At 48.7% G+C, this 21,271-nt stretch overlaps 7 protein-coding genes across 7 annotated transcripts; 3 read left to right on the forward strand and 4 right to left on the reverse strand.

The window, feature by feature from the left end:
- Positions 1-1,419: 1,419 nt before the first annotated feature.
- On the forward strand, positions 1,420-5,166 carry HD556DRAFT_1380120 (uncharacterized protein). Its single transcript, XM_041303222.1, has 3 exons — positions 1,420-1,947; positions 1,997-2,349; positions 2,416-5,166. Exons 1-3 carry the CDS (start codon positions 1,619-1,621, stop codon positions 4,836-4,838), a joined length of 3,105 nt encoding a protein of 1,034 aa, XP_041158931.1. The 5' UTR covers positions 1,420-1,618; the 3' UTR covers positions 4,839-5,166.
- HD556DRAFT_562303 (ubiquitin-related domain-containing protein) lies at positions 5,053-6,025 on the forward strand. The gene is made up of 5 exons (XM_041310962.1): positions 5,053-5,343; positions 5,424-5,536; positions 5,628-5,695; positions 5,752-5,775; positions 5,847-6,025. The coding sequence occupies exons 1-5, from the start codon at positions 5,266-5,268 to the stop codon at positions 5,891-5,893; spliced, it is 330 nt and encodes a 109-aa protein (XP_041158932.1). The 5' UTR covers positions 5,053-5,265; the 3' UTR covers positions 5,894-6,025.
- Positions 6,026-6,732: 707 nt separating this feature from the next.
- Positions 6,733-10,087, reverse strand: HD556DRAFT_1432650 (uncharacterized protein; the record flags this gene model as incomplete). Its single annotated transcript, XM_041305144.1, has 6 exons — positions 6,733-7,032; positions 7,076-8,711; positions 8,742-8,771; positions 8,832-9,234; positions 9,285-9,445; positions 9,504-10,087. The coding sequence occupies 6 exons, from the start codon at positions 10,085-10,087 to the stop codon at positions 6,733-6,735; spliced, it is 3,114 nt and encodes a 1,037-aa protein (XP_041158933.1).
- A 773-nt stretch (positions 10,088-10,860) lies between these two features.
- HD556DRAFT_1432651 (uncharacterized protein) lies at positions 10,861-12,997 on the reverse strand (the record flags this gene model as incomplete). The annotated part of the gene is made up of 4 exons (XM_041305145.1): positions 10,861-11,536; positions 11,588-11,642; positions 11,699-11,850; positions 12,960-12,997. The coding sequence occupies 4 exons, from the start codon at positions 12,995-12,997 to the stop codon at positions 10,861-10,863; spliced, it is 921 nt and encodes a 306-aa protein (XP_041158934.1).
- Positions 12,874-14,377, reverse strand: HD556DRAFT_1293674 (uncharacterized protein). Its single transcript, XM_041299407.1, has 2 exons — positions 14,012-14,377; positions 12,874-13,957 (listed from the first exon to the last, which is right to left on the reverse strand). The coding sequence occupies exons 1-2, from the start codon at positions 14,255-14,257 to the stop codon at positions 13,208-13,210; spliced, it is 996 nt and encodes a 331-aa protein (XP_041158935.1). The 5' UTR covers positions 14,258-14,377; the 3' UTR covers positions 12,874-13,207.
- A 1,253-nt stretch (positions 14,378-15,630) lies between these two features.
- On the reverse strand, positions 15,631-17,035 carry HD556DRAFT_1432652 (uncharacterized protein; the record flags this gene model as incomplete). Its single annotated transcript, XM_041305146.1, has 8 exons — positions 15,631-15,906; positions 15,974-16,142; positions 16,198-16,336; positions 16,385-16,504; positions 16,554-16,676; positions 16,727-16,763; positions 16,826-16,944; positions 16,996-17,035. 8 exons carry the CDS (start codon positions 17,033-17,035, stop codon positions 15,631-15,633), a joined length of 1,023 nt encoding a protein of 340 aa, XP_041158936.1.
- A 2,158-nt stretch (positions 17,036-19,193) lies between these two features.
- Positions 19,194-20,846, forward strand: HD556DRAFT_1239574 (histidine phosphatase superfamily; the record flags this gene model as incomplete). The annotated part of the gene is made up of 7 exons (XM_041298055.1): positions 19,194-19,307; positions 19,356-19,676; positions 19,730-19,858; positions 19,969-20,116; positions 20,163-20,327; positions 20,383-20,552; positions 20,601-20,846. 7 exons carry the CDS (start codon positions 19,194-19,196, stop codon positions 20,844-20,846), a joined length of 1,293 nt encoding a protein of 430 aa, XP_041158937.1.
- Between the last annotated feature and the right edge of the window lie 425 nt (positions 20,847-21,271).

Genomic DNA, 21,271 nt, shown 5'->3' on the forward strand with positions numbered 1-21,271 from the left:
GAACACCATAAGAGGTCCTTGCGCGTCTCGAATAGCAGACGTGTACAATTTTATACTCATGGTTACGGATTGCATGTCTGATCATCAAGAAGAACTGGGTGTTTAGCTATGAGTACTAGTGAGCTGTCTGGTGTTCCGCAGGAACAATGAAGGCTGCATGCGCTGTATCCGTAGCGGACGCCAGGTCACAGAATAAAATAGTCCGGTGGAAATTTGAATTTTTGCAAAGAGTGGGGCCTTGCGAAGAGATTTAGAGAGAACCAACACAATTCTACCAAATCGAAAATCGTGCCCATGAATATATAAACGCTAGTTGTCATCCTGCAGTGTTCCCCCATTCTCAGCTGAGTTATCATTCGAGATCTCTTTCAGAAGATTTCATATCACCTCACAGAAAATGCGTCTCTCCCTCCTTGCTGTTATTGTTGCTTTGACAGCATCTATGTTTGTCAGCGCATGCAGGAACCAAAATGAACCTTGCAAAACAGATTATGATTGCTGCGAGCCCTGGTATTGTGTGGATGTTAGGGTGAGTATGAGCAGGTTGCTGTGCAACCACGATTCAACCACATGACACACCTGCTCACCTTAGCCTCAGGATGGATATTTGACTAAGCTCTGTGAGGCAGGACTGGCAGAGTGAAAATTGAACCGAAAGCCCGGGCGGCATATCGCGTCGGTGGGTCATACTTCTGCTTTCGCTTTGGTATCATGCTTGATGGTGCAATACCTAATTCGCAGTGGCATAGTCGATTATTTTTGGACGAATTTTTCTGCTGCTCGAGCAATGTAGACGTCTGAAAATTATCTAAAGATGATTGACCCTGCCTAGTCTTGCTCGTCCCCCACTAAGCCTAACTTTAAGAGGCTGTCGAAACTAGCGATCCAAGTCATTGCTGTTGATGATCAATATTGAGAGGCCATAAGAAGATGAAACGCACCGTGAAGCGCAAGGTCATATGGGAATGTGCGTTGTGATGAAAGTGAAAAAAGGAGGTGACAAAGTTAAAGACACAGAGGATTCGTACTACTGCCTGCGCGGTACTTTCAATCAAAGAGTAGTGTGGGAACTCAGGAGTGATCCTCTTCGTCGAGCCAATGTTGGATGAGGTGCAAGGGACACGGACACGGTGGAAGAGGAACTTTGAAGAACGTTGGTACCTTTATAGTAGCTTGTTAAACACTGTTCCTGGTCTCCGAGAGGCGAGGGAGTACAAGGTCGTCTGGGTATGCCATAGATGCAACTCAATCGATATCGTTGTGAATGTCAGATAGAGACTAAAAATTTAAAGGAAGCTGCGGTGGCAGATGACCACGACAAGTACTAGGGATTTTGACCACGTACTGTTACACAAGAATGAGTATTATTTCCGTTATCCCTGCGCAGCACTTGCATGCGGGTCATGGCGAACTGAAGATGGAGAGAAATCGCCTATTTCTACAGCGCGGGTCACGTTTGGTGCGCACGGCCTCGTGACACACTGCTTGCTCCTTCCAGGACCTTGTTGGAGATATTGTTATCCAAATATTTCTCCTCACCGTTGACCGCAGTGGACTGCAACACTCCCTCATCATCAAGCACGACCCAATCGATCATACGTTGTTGTATCTTTAACTGATGGTCCACCGTCCTCCAGACTCTCGTCTCCTGTCCAACCTCATAGCACACGAAAAGGAGTATACGAAACATCTATCCGCTCTTTTCCCAATATCACATGCTGCTCTAGCATCTCTTTCTGCATTCGCAGCTGCCTCACCTTCAGCTATACCTAGTAGTTCTTCGGTCTCTCTGGCACAAACCATTGCCACCATCGTTGATATCCTCTCCGGCGCGGACGATGCTCTTCAGCTTTACAATAAGGCGGTTGAGAACTGGCGCGATCAACTTGCCCACTTGATAAAACTCGAGCAAGACATAGCAGCTATTCTCCGTGACAGGGAAATTCTGTCTGTCCCAACTCTTTCTCTGCTAGCTCTCCGTTAACCTTCATTTCAGGGTAACTCGGCTAATCAAAGTTTCCAAATCATCCAAGACCACACGGGACCCTCGCTCATCACTGAATCTACCGTCTGGTTCTACCTCATTCATATCTCTCCCTTCTACCAACTCTATGTTACACGGCTCTTCGAATACCAAACTTCTGCAAACTCAAGAGGAGCTACGCGCATGTGAGGCTCATTTGGCTACTAAAGAGCTGGAGCTAGAGGCACTTCGGGTCAGTATAGCTAGAGAAGGTCTCGGTGCTCGCTGTCGGGCTCTTGTTGATTGTGGGTGGACTTGGGGCGAAATGGGCAAGGAAGGTCTCCGGGCCTTACAGACTCTTAATGCTTCAAGTTCAGATGCTCAAGGTGTGTTTCTATATTGTTTTGTTGTCTCAGATCATTTATTCACAGGCGTGATGCACGCGTATCCAGAACCACAACCGCTTTTGGCGTCATTTCCATCGAATTCGCATCCACCCTCCACGTTCATTACTCCCAAACAAAAGCCTCTCACGCTGCCTTCTCATGTCACACAGGGCCCAATATCCTACTCCTCCGACATTTCCTCCCTCACACCTTCTCAAAGTGCTTCGCAACAACACGACGGGCCCTCTCGTGGAGCTAGCCAAGAAGGCGCAATTCCTGATCATCCTAGCTCCAATGGCCATGAAGACGTGACAATCAGTATTCCTCCTGCACATGCCATCTCAGAACTTACTATGCCTACTGGTGTCCGTTCTCCGTCCCCTCTCAGGGGCCCTTTACCTGGGAGTTCAACAGACCTCCAGACCCGCCCCGTCCTACTTAGCAGTAGTGCACGCCGTCCACTATCCAGGCGCATAACCGAGATAGACGAAAATGAGTACAGGGAGGGGCCTGCTGTCGTATCAAACTCCTACTTCCCATCCCCTGACAGCGCTCGCGGTGCGGACGATAGCAGTGAAGAAGAGGAGACTCAAGGTCCCTTAGAGGTTGTCGAGAACGATCCATTCAGTCAATCCAAACACTTCTCTCTGCATCACGAAGTATCTCCAGATGCTGTTGAGCACACACCCAAGCGTAACGGTAAACAGCGGGAGCGTATGCCATCCATGAGTTTCTTCGGCTCTCTGCGCGGTTTATTCAAGATCTCGCACAAGGATCAAACTCGGGTGGAGTGGAGTGGTGCTACAGAGTCCCCGGATGCGAGTACAAGCAACAAAGGGAAGAAGGGCTGGTCTACGCGAACAGATGCAAACCTGAAGGCTTCCAGATCTCAAGACAGCTCAGAGTCTGAGCCTGAGACAATTCGCAAGCCCCCTCTGCCTTCAAGAGGTGCGAAGTTGCGCAAGGGCCGGTCACAGACGACAGCTCTCGCATCATCTAGTGGATGGCAGACTGACGGACCCCCTTCTGCAAGTTCACGCACAAGCGTCAGGCGGAAAAAGAAGAAGTCAGTTGCGGAGCTAAAGGGCAGGGACGGCGGGTATACCGACGGCGAGCTTGACGCAAACAATTCAACTCCTGCAGGCCTCCCATCTCGGAGTCAGTCGGAGGTTGTTAACCGAGGTCCATCTGTAAAGCGGCAGATAACCCCAACCTCCAGTCCTCAGGCTCAACCACTCGATCTTTCACGTGCATCCTCACTCTCAATGCGAAGTAGCGTAAGGTCGGCCCCAAATCAGGTAGCAGTCAAGCCACAACATCGCAGAGCAAGTACAGACCTCTCCGGGAATCTTGACAGTGGCAATGGGGAAGCGTCTCGTGAAGGTTATCCACGACGGTCAGCCTCTCTCACATATGGTGCCGCACCTCAACACCCGGGGGATTCTCCTGGAACTGCGAGATCAAGATCCAAGCGCACACCCAAAGCAGGAACCATACATCCTCTTCCAGCGAAAGGGAGCACCAGTGTGAGCCTTATGAGCATCGTTGAAGATGTCGCACGACAGAATCGCAACAGCCGGGGTGCTACAGCTACAGGCTCATCGAGTCCATCTCCAAATACTACTAAACTTGAGGTCCCGCGTGCCCCTATGCCAGGTGTGCCTACCAACGCAACGTGGTCCTCCAAACTTTCCCATGATCGGCTTCCTGTCCGCTCAGGATCATTGGACATTCCCCGTGCACCGGGGTCAGTTTTTTCTGCATCTCAGTCCTTCCCGGTTGTTCCGGGCGCACAAGGAACAGCGAGACCCAAACACGAAACCCCACCTCGTCGCCCGTCTATAGGAAAGGGGAGTCACAAGTCCGCTGCAGTTCCTGGGAGCGAATCCAGAAAGACCTCCCGACCAGCTGTGTCACCTCTTCGTTCAGCTCTTCGAAATTCCAGCCGTACACCATCACCCAGCCCAGCTCTATTATCAGAGATACGAAAACGAGGAGCTGATGTAAGCGCTGAGGATAGTAAACCTCGTGGACGGACACCAGAGCGGGATGCACCCGAGGAGCGCACTCCAAGACCAGCCCGGCCCGGGCAGGCTAATGAACTGAATGATGTCTCGATAAGAGATTCAGTTTCGATGATATCAATATCATCATATAGAACGGCGGAGGAAAGTCCTATCGAGGGGGGGTCAACTCCCCCGGCTGCGCAACATGACACTGAGTCATCTTCCACCGAAACACCGACAAGACGAAAGAGTGTTCGAGTATCTCTTCAGCCGACATTTTCTCCTACTCCGCCTGCTCTGGAAGATGACGAAGCTCGTGGCCGTTACCCCTGGAGCTCGACGAAGGACGTCACCAATCATGATGAATCCAGCGAACCTGTCATATGGCAAGACTCGAGCGACGAAGATGAGGAGTACAGTCGTGCACGGAAGCTGCTTAGCAGAGCCGGTAAGAAAGATAAAGGGAAGAAGAAGGATGTATAGCCTGTTGCCGAGTTAAGTCATTCCGAGTTCAAACAGGGATCACACTTGTTACATCCCTTTTGGCCCTTGATCAACATTTGTTCTTCAAACTCATTATGATCGTCAGCATTTCATTCGCAGTCCTCGGTTAATTGTTACATACCTTCACATATAATTTTTTACATCGATTTGGTTTACAGTTGAACGTTGAACCTTTTAAAGCTTTATACATATTCCGAATACATAGGCTGGATTGCTTTCACACTTACCGCGGGGAGTTGAGGATCTGTGCGGATTAGGTAAAAGAAGCAGTACAAACACCGACAATCTCTGCTCGCCGTCCCGTCCATACAAGTTCCTCCTTGTCTTCGTCACTTCCTCACCGAGTTTATCTATCCGCGTTTCCTGATCTTTATTCACGTTATTTGTACAATCTTTACTCGCTACCATGGCTGAAGAGCTGCAGCAAATGTCTCAAGGACAAGACAACCTTAAGCTTGAGGAGAACACGCCAATTAATGTCAAGGTACGAAAATCGATGGCATCGCATCTATTGACGCGACTTCCCATCTTGCAACGGATCGCAAGTCTGATCTTCTCCCCCAGGTTGTAAGCTCAACTGGGGACGAGGTTTTCTTCAAAATCAAGAGCAACACCAAGTTGAGCAAGCTTCAAGGCGCTTATGCTACTAAAGTCGGTAAGGATGTGGGCAGCATTCGGTGAGTAAAATTTCCACTTATTGGGCAGGTGGATTGTTATGGGTGGCACAAACTGTGTTGGTTCCCAATTTGCTGAACAACCCTTCATCAGATTTTTGTACGACGGATCGAGAATCAACGACGATGATACACCTGCAAGCCTCGAAATGGAGGACAATGGTGAGCCTTTTTCCTCTGTCGTATATTTGTTTGTTTCTGAAATTACTCCTATCTAGATACGATCGATGTGATGGTAGAACGTGCGCACTCTTCCAGTTTCTTCGTTGCTTTCCTAATTTTTGATCTCATTATCCTCTTTTTGGATATGCAGAGGTTGGCGGTTCATCTCCTGCATATTTGTACAGTCGTCGCCCATAATTGTAACACTACGGTTTATTTGCTTCCTTGTCAATCTGACGAATATTCATAATATTGCATCGACCAATATCTTTTGGATGTAGTATCGCTAGCGCTTAGCTCTGGCGGGGAAATTGCCACTTCTCTCGAGAATAAGTTTCCTCGTCGCCCGCTCAGCGCCTTGTTGAGTACAATGATACACGTCTGCAGGCACGGCAGAATCTTTTCAATTCGAACGTTAATTATGCTTATCTGACTAACGCGCTTATTAACGTTGATTCCGTTCACCACGGGATCATCCCCTCGACACGGATCACAACCCTGGATATCAGCATGTCATTGATATGAGGTATGTCTACTTTGACCTACCTTGTGCTGCTCGTGAAGCTTAAAACATCCTGCACAACAGTCCTCAAAAACACTTTTTCTGACTTCGATGTCATATCTACCCGAGCTTTTGGGGGTGTTGGTGTGAACTCTGGGGCTACGTACTTGACATGCAGCACTGTTAGGGCGCTGAGCGCCCAGCTCCAAAAACCGAAATACATTGTCATCAAGTGCGCTCTTCATTTAGTTCCGCAGAATATGTATTCCGCCTGAAGTCAAACAGTCATAACAGGCTTGTGGATGGAAAAGTTCGAATCCATGAGGATGTCATTGAGCTAGGTAGAACAGGAGTATCAACGGTAGAAGAATTATGTAAACGGTCTCGCGCGGGAATAAGTGTGAAATGTAACTCCAGTGTTGAATATTGAATTATGGAATGAAGAATTGTCAAGTTACGTGTCATGATGTGGAAGAATGTGAATAGATGATGTCAAATAAGTAACATGCAAAAAATCTGAGAAAACGAGGAATGCTCATGCAGGTCTCCACTCAGTGCCTGGTCTGTCAACCATGTGCGACACTTCTTGCCAACTTGCTGGGGGTTCACTAGACGCTGAGGTGCCTTCTAATGTAGCAGCCGCTGTTATGAACGACTGAGCTGCGGTACTGATGTCGGGTCGGCTATCATCACTTTGTCCCCCATACGGCCGCCCGGGAATATCTAATCGCTCGACCACTCGCTCACGGGAAGTAGGGCGAGCAGTGAGACGAGAGGTAGTCGCCTCTGAAGGTGCAGAAATAGAGGGGGTATAGATGGAGGGGTTCGAGGAAGTCTCTCTCAGACGTGACCCAGAGCGTTGCCATAGGTGGCCTCACTCCGAAAGTATAATTCTCGTTGCTGCTGTGAACTCCCTCCGACCCGCTACGTGAGCGAGAGTCGGATGAATACGTCGTATCCTCCTCAAGACGAGCCATAGACGAATTTGCACGAGAGCGTATGGACTGGACAAGATCCAACGATGATCGTGAGGCGGCTCCGATACTGTGTATGAGTGACTGCGTCCGCGAACGAACAGCTGAACCAGCACGAGAACTCGACGAACCCGATTGAGAGGCAGATCGAGAATTAGATCGAGAACGTCCAGATTGTGAACGCCCAGAATCTGAGCGATGACCACGACGGCGACGGCTGCTGACCATCGATGATTTCGGGCTGCGAGGACCAACTCCGAGGAGACCGACACTATCCTCGCCTTCCGCAGCTTCATGGGGACCTTCAGGCACAGGCTGTTCCATCATCTGAGGCTCATCATACTGGTCTTCTGTCTGGTCCTCCTCCTCCCCATCCTCCTCTGCCTCATCGTCATCGTCAGCCTCCTCACTAAGGAAGGATTCATAACCGCCGCTACCAAAAGTCTCGGTATTGGCACTATCGACACGAATTCTGGTGGGAGCAGCGTACACGATCGGAGAGGGAGGCGACAACGCTGGAACAGTTCCTGCACGAGCGCGACCACGGCCTGGTTGGGGATGACGAGGCGGCATAGGTATCGGGCTACCATATCCAGAACTAGGACTGGACAACCCCGAGCTCATGCCATGCGAATGGGGAGATTCAGATGAGGTATCACGATTGCCAGTGGATTGTGTAGAAGTTGACGTTCGCGACACCGTTGAACGAGTATTCGTTGATGGATGTGTCTTAGGAGTCGAGTGTGTACCAGTCGTTGAAGAAACTGAACCTCCACGGCCAGGACGACGAATTTGGAATGGGTAACGAGATGATACCGGCTGTCCAAGACTGGACATTGAACCCGAGGTACGTGGCGGAGCTTCGCTGTTATTTTCGACCTCGATCTCGACCTCGGCCTCTTCGTCTGATTCCTCTTCTTCATCGTCATCTTCGTCGTCGTCATCATCATCCTCTTCTTCTTCATCCTCTTCATCATCTTGTGCTGGACGTTCTGAGCCGCTGGTGGGTGGTGATCTGCGCTTTTCCTTCGTGGAAGCAGGGGAAGGCGGGAAAGGAATTTGATCTTTAGATGACACTTGAGCACCATACCCGGTGAACGGATACGGAAGCTTGAGGAGAGGTGCCGAAGGACCGGACATCTCCTTATCCTTCGATGATCTCTTTACAACTTTGGGGATAATCTCGGACAGCTCCGGTGGAGGTGCTGGCGCCTCACCAGACACCTCTCTCGGAAGAGCGAAAAGATCCTCTGAAAGCGCACCGCGCCTTGCTAGTGGTGGCACGGAAGACAAACCGACAGCCGCAAGCACCTGGTCAACTTCAAACGGTGGGGAGGTTTCCACTCCTAGCAGTCCCGGTTCATCCTTCTTTGCGGTACCAGACCACCGTGCAGGAGGCTTCACCGTCAAGCAGAAATCATAGGCTTCTTGGATACGTAGACGCGTGCAAATTTTCCAGTGCCACGGGAGAGCATCCGCTTCAGAGGCACCGTCACCGTTGTAGTTGGACAGAGACTTCTCGCGATCTTCTTCCTCCCATCTGAAGCGCGGCCCACAGAGTCCGGCGCACGCCTGGCCACTGAGAATCCACAGTCCAATCCTGTTCATATATTTTTTAAAATCAGAAGAAAACGAAATATATTAGCCTGTGATTGCTCACCAGCTGAAGAGTAACACAAGAACACGCCACGCCGTCCAAGCAGCATTGGCTATAAGAACGCCACGGGCGTAAGCCGTTAGTGTGCCATCAGACGCACTGAAGTAAGTTCCATCACGGCGAATAAAGCCAGCTTCGAGCATAGCAACATAATCAGGAGAAGCGGATGTAAATGCGAGTAGCAAAGCTAGGGAGAGTCCCGCTCTAGGTAGTAGAAGCGCGACAGTGGGCAGGTTCTGCGAGTAAAACCAGAACGTTTCCGCAATGCCATCGCGAAGACTACCATTTTCGCCGAAGAAAGCCGAGAAGCGGATGTATTGCATGAAGCAGAAGTTCGTGTATGATGTCATGGAAGCAAGGTTGAAAGCAGCCGAAGAAAGATATAATGGCGTGATGAGCGGTCGCTCTATATCGTTATTCAGTCTCGAATATAATTTGTTGAGCAATAGTACTCACTGACACGCCATCGGCGCCAGAAGGAGTAGACAAGTTCATATAGAACAAGAACCATAGTAATCCAAGCCAGCCAACAAGCTATGTACGCTGCAGCACCGAGGGCCCAATTCTTGCCCGAACCTGGCACACCTGGTGCGGAAGGATTAGGAGACCTGGCGATCCTGCGGAATGATAAAATGAGACTGCGCCTATTGATCCTTGAACAAGATATAAACATACTGCAGCATTATAAATATAGCATTGAAGTCGAAGAATGTTTGCAGAGGAATGTGGTAGAAAGTCATAAGAGGAAGCGAGTAAAAGTAAAGACGAGTTAGGGCAGAAGGGTTCCGAAGCAGTTCCGGGTGAAGACCAGTTGACCGAAACTTTGGTGGCTGAGAGTGCTCCTGTGTTTTGACTGCTGGTAACACTACAGTTTCGCTCAAGGCAGTAGTCGTAGCACGTGACCAGACTCGAGGACGTAGAGGATTACTCTGCGAAGTCTGGTCTGTGATATCCCGGCGATTATACGGATTAGCGCTAGCCTGCGCATTTTCCTGGAGGCTCACAACACGCACAGAACGTGGTGTAGCCTTTCGACCGCCCGAGAACGTCTCGGGTGGGGGAGGCTCGAACATTCCGACGGAGGAGTGGAAAGTTGATGCTGGTGCAGGCGGCGGAGGCCTCCTTGGAAGCCATGAGGGATAACCTTCTGAACCTTCTGATATTCTCGGATGAGTAGAAGAAGAGGGGCGTTCAGAGACGTAGCCTCTGTTTGGGGAATCCCCAGGCGCAGATGCGCTTAAAGGAGATTCTGAAGACATGCTGGGCTGCAGTCGTGACATATCGTTAATAAAATGAAAATATCATGCAAAAGATGAAATAATAAGCGAGTTCGTGAAAACGTAGCCGAATATAAGTTGGTGTCGCGTTAGATGTTTTTTTTCGGGTTGGTTGAATATTAGAAAATGGAATGTCCAGTGAGAGGATGCGAATAAGATGAAGAGCAAGATGCAGAGCGGGAGGTTAAGATAAAAGTCCCCAAGGTCGATATACCGAAGAGATCTAAAAGGAACAGGCAAGCCTCGTGTTCCAAGTCCACGATTAAGAGCCTCGTGTCTTTGCCTTTCGTATAGGTGAACCAAAAGGTGGGAAGAAGGCGCGCACAAAACGAACACGCTCTGCCCTGAAAAACTAAATATCTTGCCCCTCCCAAAAAGGAAACCGAACAAAAATGCTTCCGCTTACCAGATCTTTACGGAATCAAATCGGACCTTAGTGATGGCCAGCGGCTGCAACCTTCGAACCGAATGAAAGAGTGACGTTGGAGAACGAAAGGAGGCACAAAGCTTTTGCTAGAAATACTGACAACTTCCTGCGCTGCAGGAAGCTAATGACTGCAACAAACCAAGCTGGTGACAGTGATGGTGGTACGGGAGAGAGTTGTGTATCTGTGTTTTCCAATGTCACCTAAGTGTCACCGTCGTTGCTAGGCGGGAGACATGAAGAACAACAGAAACAATGATAACGTAGCTCGTACTTCACTACAGGTGTTTAATCTAATCAGTAAATAACTTTAACACCGATGTTGGTTGTCTCATGACTCCCTCGGAGTGAAATGCAAGACGTCGGAACCCTCTCCATACGCCTCTTCCCAGTCGAAATCGCTCTGTTGGTTCTCCTTACCAAACGCTTCCAAGAGTTTCGCAGCTTCCTCCCCGCCGCTCATAATTGCGTGACCCGCGTCACAGAACTTTCCCCTGGCCCCCTGGCCGTATATACGTGATTCATCTCCGGAAAGAAATGTGCCGATACGACGGAACGTGAGACTGATGCGCTCTCCATTCATGAATTGTTCCTCTGCGGACTTTAAATGTATCGGACGTCTGTCATGGTTAATTGCGTGCAACCATTTCGCATTCGTGTCGAGACCAAGGACAAACATTGAATTATGAGGCAGCGGAATTTTCTGTGATGGCCGTGGGGTCACGGCACTGTCACCCGTTTGTTGCGCCCCATCTCGTTTCAGACGAAGTGTCATCACTCGCTGAGCGCCTAGGCTGACATTGACTATCTTCGATCCACGCACGACATCGATCGTCTTGTCAGAGTGCTCTGAGATGTAGTCCGCACCACTGCGGTAGTGTTGAATTAAGACATGGTTCACGGGGTGATTAAGAACGTTCTCCACGTGCTCGCGGATGGTAGCTACCGTTGGGGAAAATCGTCGAAGCGGAGGGGACTCATCTGCAGGATGTCGGTAAATTGGGAAGCTGAAGTTGAACGGGATCAGCTCATCGAAAATGCGGGGGGAGAGAAAGTACCTTCCATCATTTGATATCTCCCCCTCGACTGCCACGCGCCTCGGTACCTCACCACCTGAACGCCCAACCATGTCAGAGCCCGAGCAACACGAGGTGATGGAAGGGGCATACCACGGTGATACATAACATTCCAATCAACCTCGTCTATAATCTGCTTGAACGCTGTGTCGCATAATTCAGGGGGAAGCACGTTAAGCATGAGGCTAGAGTCCCCATCTCCGATCTTGTCACCCACACCAAGACTCGATGGCGGTGTCTGCTTCCTGATACATAGAATGACTGAATTTCCTCGATTCTTATTGTGTGAACACGCACATCTCGATTGTGATCTCGGAGTGCTGAGGTCAAAGTGCTGGTAACGGTCTGATTGGGGGAGATGAATGTTCGATCGGGTTACCCTATGCGCTGATCTGTAAGAGGTAGTTTGGTTAGCGATAATAAAGGATGTGTGGGCGTACGTGGACTCGGACTCTGGCCTTACTCAGGACTCGGAGTCACTATAGTAGTAAGTACCGTGTAGTTGATACAAAGTACAAATACTTTTGCATTATGTAAGACTCACATGCAATTCGACGCATATCGTGCGCTAATTTCACTGCCCCTCCGAGTATTTGTTCATTGCCTGCTCGGAGTAAGCTCAAAAGATGAGCGCGCAACGCGAACAGTACTCAATACCATGGATGATCATCGCATTACAACACAGCCGCACAATAAGCAATATGTGATCAAGTGGGAGAGGGAAATAGCGGCTAAAGAGAATGCAACGGTTGTATCTTTCAGATTCAAAATGCGCGCAAACACCCGCGCCCTGCCATACAAAGACGTGAAACGTAACAGTAACACGGCATGTGATTGAAACAAAACGTACACAAAAGTTGGGACGCGAACACAACGGCGAACGCAGACTGGAGCCAGGAGCAGAAAGAGGTCACAGTTCGGTAGATATGTGGACGCAATTCGGGATAGTAAACATGATCATATTTGGTTCAACAGCATGGTCAACCGTCAAGAGGATGTCATTAAACCTCATCGAGCGCGCAGAACCCAAGAGACGCTGGCTAGAGGCATAAGTGTGATGCGAGTAATCGCAGGCCAACAATTGAGTATTATATGAATGGCAGAAAAGTATCGACAAAACTCGAGGTGGGAGAACCAATAAACGAAAGGAACATGATCAAAGCTAATACGAAGTTTTATGTAACTACAGCCTGAGCTCAATATGAAGGGAACATAGCCGCCGTCAGCAGGCTTCCCACGACATTGTCTTTAGAAACGCGACGTCAATCTCTCCGTTCAGCAATTTCGATTATGATCTATATCATTATGATCGGTGATCGACGTCGCTATCACGTGTCTATCTGATTATTTTCACGGAAGAGTTTGGAAAGTGAATAGAACAAAAAAAAACATTACAAGGAATATTACAAGGAACACGGAGTACGGCTAACTTGATAGCAATGCTACAATCTCCGGAGATACCTCATCCCAAGCAAGTAAAAAGGTAATACAGTCACAACATTACTTTACGACGCGTATTGGCAATTATTGTCAAAGAAAGGCAAACGACAGGAGTGGCACAGTGAGAATCGCCGCGGGCAATCCATCGCAACGTAGCATAAATTACGACGATACGCGCTGAAGCGTACGGGTAGAAGTTGGTTGAAAGGAGGACGATGGCTTCTGCATATCTGCAGGATTGCCGGCTGGGTATTGTTGGGGTGGCCGACCATTGATTAAAACAGGTGGCTGGCTCAGCATTGGTGCCAAAGACGCTGCGTCTTTCTGCTCCAAACGTCGCTTTTTGGTCCGCGGAGAAACGTCCCCATCTTGCACATCTTGGTCAGCAGTGGCACTACGCTTTTTCTCTATGTTTCCGCCAAACTCAGAAGGCGCCCTGAATCTAGAGAAGGGTCTGGAGATCGTCGCCAGCATTTGTTCAGCGGTAATCTCTTGAAACCTCATTCTCCACGTCTTAGCAAGCACCTCCCGCTTGGGTTTGGGAAGGTTGTACGCGCGCCATGGGTAATGCGGTCGTTTGTCGTAGGCCTCAAGTGCTTCCCTGTCTTTATTACTCCATCGCTCCTCTTCATCTTCTTTCTTAAGCCAGCCAATATCAAGCAGGCGACGTGTGATTTTCCCCGGAAGACATGGCCGCATCATAGTGGGGTGCGAAATTACGGTCTCGTACGTGTTCCACGCCTGTAATGGATCAAAGAGCTCGACAGCGCGCTGCGGAATTGGAACGGCCTCATGGGCAAAATCGCGAACTTTTATTCCCGTTTTCTGGATTTCTTCTACGATTTCCTCTTGAGTGAGGTCCAAGGGGATGATTTCCGTGGGAGCGGGGGACGGAGCTGATGAGCGAGAAGGCTACACGCAGGTAATCAAAATTTGCAATTTCTACAATTGATGGGTATGACTCACTGGTTCCTGGGGCTCGAATGAGGGTTCTCTCGACAACACCTGTGTTGGGATGTCGAGTGTGGTCTCACTTTGGGTTTGTTCGCCAAAGGTTGGGTCCTGATTAGACTCTCCTGTATGCTGAGAGCCTGTACGTGGGAGCGTGTCCTCTAATGTAGGAGCAACGTACTGAACCGGATTACTGGCGGGTATACCTGTTCGTAGGCCGAGGTCGAGTTCGAAGGGGTCGTGTGCTTGGGAAGACGACATCGCAGAGGATACAAAACCAAGCGAATTTAATGTCCAAAAAGCGTAGACACTTTATACATTCACAGAACTCAGCTTGTGATGAATTCAATTGTGTTGCTGTCAGTGTCAATGATAGAATTTGTGGCAATTGCCAAACGGCAATTCCCGGCAGCTTTAGAGGTCCGTACGAACAAACAATGACATTGTGTCTGTACATGTCTTTTAGAGAGTCATGTCAAGTTCTGTCAGAAGCCTGAACGATTACAATAGAGCTTGGTCTCAGGTTTGTTTTATTGAGCGGAAATGGAGCAATTGGAGTAAGATTTTGGTACCCCTAAATAACTCGACGCGACGCGACGCGTCGCGTCAACAATCCCCAGGGCCTCTAAGAAATTCTAACAGATCCTGCAGCGGTTGTATGGACCAGTGCAAAGGAGGCTTCAGAGTATTTTGTGCCAGTCTACTAACCAGTACAAGCTCGGTGATGTCTGCTTGCTCGATGGACAATCGTAGTACCTCGCTACTTGTACCGAAGCGTCGATTTTGAAGGACATATAGCGGGAGTGGGCAATAGGCATAAGCGCTTTTCCATCTGGGAGCGCATTCACACATTCCAACACCAATGACAATGATGCATGCGCAAGGAACTGATAGACGTATGCCTTTTCTGCCGACGCAGCCCGCATGATTCAGCATTCGACTCAAAAGTCACAGCGAGCAGCTTGTCACGTAAAAATATACAAAACCTGGCCGATTAAACTGCCCATATGCTAGAAGGCCTGTATTGCACATGGTAGACACGGACCGTTAGATCCTTGCCAAATGAATTATCTCCCGCACATCTTCATTCGTCTCCGGGGGGAAGAAGAGTCGTAAACCAAATTAATACCGCGCTGGAGCCGGTCGCCTCCCTCCAAGTAGACCACGGCCTCGATGCTGGAAGAAGATTCACAATTAAAAATTTAACGCAAGTACGGACTTACTTGTAGTCTCCCGCGGTGAGATCTACAGACCTTGCATAGGTCCTTGATAGAACGAAGATACGTTCAACCGAGTTTCAAGGTTCGTTTAGATGGTTTGACATGTGACAAGGCACGTGAACGGACAGCCACATAAGATGGTACGCGACGCGTTGCAATGTTGGTCCGGTCATCGTCGCACAGAAGAGTTTGAACATTTAAAAGTTGCAGTATCAGTCTGATAATGTACGGATCTTAGAGCAAACGACAAGCGGACCTAGATCAAGCTAACACGAAAGTCAATAACAGGAATATATCATTGTTTCTGTAGAATAGACATTTCATTGTGTTCGCTCCATCAGACAACACACAAAATCCGAAAGATTATAATGCATGACAGCGTGCTCACAATCTGAATGAAAACCATCAGGCTGTCTACTGCTTTTTGGCCTCTCTCTCCTGCTTCCTGAGTGCCCTTCTCCTGATATCCTTATGCAGCGAATGGGTATAAGTAATAAACTGGGACTTCCATCCGATAACGTGCATCGCGTAATCGAGGATTGCGTGGCTCCAGAACGCTGTAAGCGTGCCTGGGCGCTCAGTGAGTGCTGCACCGCAGGAGAAGCCAATTTTGGAAAGGCATGCGCGCACGTAGGATGCGGGACTGGGGATTAGCGCAGATGTGCGTCGGATATTGGACATCTTGGAAACCTGGAAAAACAAGAAGGGGGAACATGGTAAGAAGTAATGGCTCAGAGACAGAATGAATGTCACGCACGACAAAGTAAGTATTGAGATGTTGGACGACGACCCCATGGGACCGAACTTCCTCTGCGAGGGCGCTGGTGAAGGTTTCAAGGAATGCCTTGGTACCACTGTATGTCGCTAGCATTGGAGAAGGTATGAGACCTGCGAAGGAGCCGAGGTTGAGGATCAAGCCACGTTTCCTAAGTGCATTTGCATTGAATGCCATAGAGGTGAGATACAGGTTGAATAACTCACAGCTTAATCATAACAGGGAGAACTGCATGCGTGACGCGGATTGTCGCATTCACGTTGATGGCAACGATGTCAGCATTTTCTTGTTCCACAGTTTCAGCAAAATAAGTGGGCATGGCGTGGGATTTTCCGACGTTGTTCACTACGCTGTGTCAAAAACAGAAGTTTAAGAGTGCTACTGAGCACGCACCAAGGACACCAACATCGAGAGTATGAACGAGAGCTTTCAGGCCATCATATTTAAGGTCGTCGTTTTGGGCAAAGTCGATAAGGTAGATTTTAGTTTCAACTGCAGATTTTGTTTTCGTAGCTAGAAGAGATGTGAAGCTTTGAAAAACACCAATATGAAGAACTCATACCAATCTCGACTGCCACGTCGTTCAACATCTTGGCATTCCGTGCGACGAGCAAGACGTTGAACCCCGCTGAACCCAGCTGGATCGCAAATTCCCTCCCAATGCCATCTGAAGCACCCGTGACAACTGGAATGAATGAGTGAGATTTGCACGTTAGCAGAAGTCGCCTTACTGACCTGCCCATGCTCCCTTCTTAGCACCAAACTTTTTGAGCTGCAGTAAGGCAAGTCAGGTTCATCGGAAGACTGAAGACATGTGTTCTATGATCCACATACATCTGTCCCAGAAAGAATGAAGGTCTGAAAGAATACGACAAGAGTTTTGAACGTAAAACGTGCAAATGTTAGAGCACCGAGAGATAGTAGAAGTGTATACTGCCAGGGACAGCTATTAACTATTGCGGGAGGTGAGAAGGCGTTTATTATATCACAGAAAATATACTGACTTTGATCAAGAAGCCAAACTTTGAGTGCAGTAGTGTCCATTGTCGCGTACTTAGCTGGCAAAGTGACGAAATGCCTGTTACTTACTACTTAGTAAGCAGTTTTTCCCACAATCCATATTGTGGCACAGGCGCACGAATCTCTTGATCTCGAATTTCCGTCTCTTTGCCGTCTCTTCCTTACAAGTCCCTGCAGCTGTGTCCTTCATCTAAAGCCAACATTATTTTGTTAAAATCATGCCAGTAATTACGTGATTTCTCACTGGCCATGCGTAACTTAAAGTCGATCGTTTACCTGTGCGGTGACAACAGTCCCTTATCTTATTCATATTAATGCGTCCAGTGCACTCCAGGGAATTGGCCTTGACAGCTCCTACAATCATCTTACAACACTGTGTTTGTCACCTGTTGCTCCCTGCGATAACCCTTGGCCTTGATGCCGTCAAATCCAGTCCTGGAATCTTCCATGTCGTTCAAATCGACGTAATGAACGAAGGCAGTATCAAGACTCGGCGTTAAAAAGTTCTCGAGCTTCTCAACGGCACTGGGTTTCGGACTATATCATTAATAATGCTGCGATCGTGCGTTTTCCTGTGCTAGCTTTTACAGGTTGTATGGTGATTCTGGCACTGCAGAATCCCGGTAGAGACTTCTATTTAGCTTCGATCCAGCTGTGCTTGCAGAGACAATCAAATACAATGTCACAGGTCTAGCACTGGTTACAACGCTTCCTTCTCGCAGCCATCGAGAACAGTGGCCGCAAAGTTATTATCAACATGAGATTCTCTCTTACCAGTATCCACAAAGATATCGGGTCCGCTAGTTATGCTATCAGCAATTGACATGCTTGTAGGTGATCTCCTCATTAATTACCTTTCGCTAGATTGCTAACTGTTATCTTTTGTTTTCACGAATGAATTCTTTCGCGCTGTTTTTGATCTATACTTTCTCTTACCATTGCTACTGATCGGCTATGCAACAGACATACAAACAACATTAACGCGTGAGCATCCCCACTCTATCCCCATCCTCCCGATTGGGTAAAGACATGGGCAGCAAGGGTGCGGTGATCGAGCTAAGCCACATGTCTCTGACAAACATTCTGAACATCGTGACGAAACTCTGATGCGGGCAAGTTTTACAATTATTTTGGGAAGCGGAATCCGTGGTGATAGGGTATTCTTTGCGAAGTTGTATAGCCATCGATATTATGCTGTGAGTGGTAATGCAGGAAGTATGGGCTCGTTAGGGCTTTGGCGCATTCCTCATCCGCATTCGTTATAGCTCCTGCCTTCGTACCAAAGGGTCTGCTAGCTTCGATCACACTTTTCAATCTGATATGCAAAACTGTGACTCTTAGACTTTTGCGATCCGAATCAAATCGAAGAAGAGGCTCCGCGAGGGTCGCAGCACGTTATCGTATCACCGCCGTCCTAATATACCCTTGGTCCATCCAGTAGCAACGTAAAAGCCTCCGCACCAAACCCGCACGTCATTTACTTTTGTCATCTAATCGAACATGCAGTTACATTACCCGCCTCACCGATCACACGTGTCGATGGTTCTTCCGAATCTCTCACAGAGCCTCGACATCAAGACTGTCATATCTCGAAATACAACGATATGACCTAGACCTAGACATGATGGCGTACGCTCTATGAATTACATGTCTGATTCCGTGCTGGTTTACAGGATCGACAGACTTGGAGTGCGTCCCAAAGCTCGCAGAATGATCAGGCACGTGGTTGACGCACGGCGGCCTTAATCTACGTGACGTGGCTATCACATCGCCAGCATGCGTTTGGTGCGTGTTTGTCTTGTATTGACCCATCCATCAATTTTCCTCCCGCAGCCCCCCGATATGCTGTTGTTGATCTCTTCAAATGACCTATTAGCCCTGGAAAAGACTAGTCGGCAGTCTGAGATGGATAGAAGCAGTATCATCCAGGGGCTCTCATGAGATGTTCTTCCATTTCATGCATGTGCGCCTCTTGTTCTATGGTCCGCACGCTTCAACTGGATGCAATATTGTGTCAAACAAATAGCCGCGTGTCGCCTATTAATTCGGTTCGGTAGATCTGAATGGCCGTGTGTATTGAGGAGGTTTAAAGCGACCTGGGGGAGATCGGCCCAAACCGAACCTCTACATCTAATTCCCTCTCTCCTCCCAGGTAATTTACCAACCACACTAACGACTTGCAATGCCTGATGTTCATGGTGTCCTCATTATCGCCCGCAATGGTGACCGCACGGAGTTTTACCAAGATCCGTATACCTACGAGCCCTCTTACACCGAGTCCACACCTCTCGGCGCTGTATGTCTACCTCGTTCTCCGCGCTCGCTGCCTAACATACGACTTTAGGTAGAATCACACCAGCTTGGCTGCCATTTGAGATCGACGTACCTGAACCCCTCTTCCCCGTCGCACATCCAAGGCATTCGTGCTGACCTCGTGCAGAACGATCAAGTGCTTGTCCATGCCAAGGCTGGTGGAGAAGGCACTGCAGTCTTTGATAGTGCCATAGCCGTCCTGCAAGGCCTCTTCCCGCCAAATTCTGGCAACCTGATCCACCTCGCCAACGGATCGGAAATTGTCACTCCACTCGGGGGTTACCAATACATTCCAGTCGAAATGGCCCCGAGCAACGTTGACCGCGCGCTTGAGTCCTGGACTGAGTGTCCGGTAAGTTACGTGCCTCTAGGGGTCTGCGGAAGGCTGATTCGGGTGGTATATAGGCATTCGAGCAGCACATCAAGAGCGTGTATGCATCTGAGGGATTCAGGGAGACAGTGAAATCTTCAGGACCTTTCTTTGGCGCCGTTCGCGACTACGTATTCGGGAGGTCTACGGCCTTGGAAAACGCTGTACGTATTATTTCGTTTCGTCCTTACTCGTTCTGATCGCCCTATGACAGTGGAATGTATGTAACACGCAGCATTCTCATGGTCATTTAATGTTGTTATATTCCATGTAGATCTATGACTTCATTAACGCGCAACTTACGCACAACCAAACCTATGCGTACCGTCTTCCGCCAACTTTCATTGAGCAGGCCCACGGATATGCTAACTACCACGAAAACGCGATCTTCTCGGATAAGGAAACTGGTGGAATTGGAAATAGTGTGTGCCACTAGCTCGCATGGTTTGCAACTAATCTCCTGCCTAGTTGCTGGTCGTACTATCCTTAACACCATTCTTCACACCCTTCAACGCATCACTTTTGACGAGGACCCCTTGAGGTTGCTTCTCCTTGAGACGAGTTACCAGCCATTCATCTCGCTATTCCACATGCTGGAGTTAGTCAATGAGCACCCTCAGCTCGCTGCTATTCGTGAGTGTTCTCCTTCAGGCAACCTTACAGCGACTCGATATTTGCATCACTACAGCGAACCATGCATCTGCCCTTGCCTTTGAGATTCTTCGTGGACCTCCACCTGAACTTCGCGAATTCCTCCGCATCAAGTTCAAGAACGGGACCAACGAGGAATTCCAGACTTATCCTGTTTTCGGTCACCAAGGAGACATAGCGGTGACAGAATTCTTGTATCGCCTCGAGGTAAGTTTTGTGCACGTCTTGTTTGGCTCGCACTCATAAGTTTTCCAGAACTTTGCTATCTCGAGCCAAAAACAATGGGAATCTGCGTGTGGAATCCATAGCGGCTACTTCGGCATCACGTCTGCTACTGAGAGCATGAACATGCTGTTCGCTGCATTCTCAGTATTCTTGCTCCTTGGTGTGTTTGTTCTGTCATGGTTCAAGCGCAGGCGGGACACATATGTTCCTGTTCGTGAAGTGGTGAGTCGCTTTAATGTGTGCTGTGTTCGGTTGACTTACGAATACGGCATGTAGCATGTTGTTAGCAACGAGAAGGGGAGACTTTTGCCATGAGTTTGGTGTGAGGCGAATAGGTGATACCATAGGCGTGGTTTTCTTGTATCATGTTGTTTGAGTAGCGTTGCATTTGTTTAGGTCAACAGTCTTTGTTTACTTGGACTACGTTTCTTAACGATTTCACTGAATCCCTGCGAGAGGTGTCTGCGTGTGTGTCGCTACGCGCGTAGTAGACAAACGATTTGAGAGAGATGGTTTGAAGAACTGAGAAGCTATTCGAACCTGGTCACGTGTACTATCGCATCTCACTGAACATCCATGATATTGATTGAATCCAGCGTCTTTCAAAACAGAGCCTTAGCAGAGACCAGCTGTTTCGAGAACAAGACGTTGCAGCAAACCCACCACTGCCATCATTCAGTGCGCTCTACATTACTTTCATC

The sequence above is a fragment of the Suillus plorans genome (assembly GCF_016647745.1).
Source record: "Suillus plorans strain S12 chromosome Unknown HD556scaffold_37, whole genome shotgun sequence".
NCBI classification, from domain to species: domain Eukaryota; kingdom Fungi; phylum Basidiomycota; class Agaricomycetes; order Boletales; family Suillaceae; genus Suillus; species Suillus plorans.

What these genes read in the sequence shown, in the direction of transcription:
- HD556DRAFT_1380120 (XM_041303222.1), top strand. Translation starts at nt 1,619, where the DNA reads ATGGTCCACCGTCCTCCAGACTCTCGTCTCCTGTCCAACCTCATAGCA. An exon ending in CTCCGTGACAGGGAAATTCT is followed by an intron (nt 1,948 to 1,996) that starts GTCTGTCCCAAC and finishes CCTTCATTTCAG; the next exon opens with GGTAACTCGGCTAATCAAAG. An exon ending in TTCAAGTTCAGATGCTCAAG is followed by an intron (nt 2,350 to 2,415) that starts GTGTGTTTCTAT and finishes ACGCGTATCCAG; the next exon opens with AACCACAACCGCTTTTGGCG.
- HD556DRAFT_562303 (XM_041310962.1), top strand. Translation starts at nt 5,266, where the DNA reads ATGGCTGAAGAGCTGCAGCAAATGTCTCAAGGACAAGACAACCTTAAG. An exon ending in AAGGATGTGGGCAGCATTCG is followed by an intron (nt 5,537 to 5,627) that starts GTGAGTAAAATT and finishes ACCCTTCATCAG; the next exon opens with ATTTTTGTACGACGGATCGA. An exon ending in CCTCGAAATGGAGGACAATG is followed by an intron (nt 5,696 to 5,751) that starts GTGAGCCTTTTT and finishes ACTCCTATCTAG; the next exon opens with ATACGATCGATGTGATGGTA.
- HD556DRAFT_1293674 (XM_041299407.1), bottom strand. Translation starts at nt 14,257, where the DNA reads ATGTCGTCTTCCCAAGCACACGACCCCTTCGAACTCGACCTCGGCCTA. An exon ending in CATTCGAGCCCCAGGAACCA is followed by an intron (nt 13,958 to 14,011) that starts GTGAGTCATACC and finishes ACCTGCGTGTAG; the next exon opens with CCTTCTCGCTCATCAGCTCC.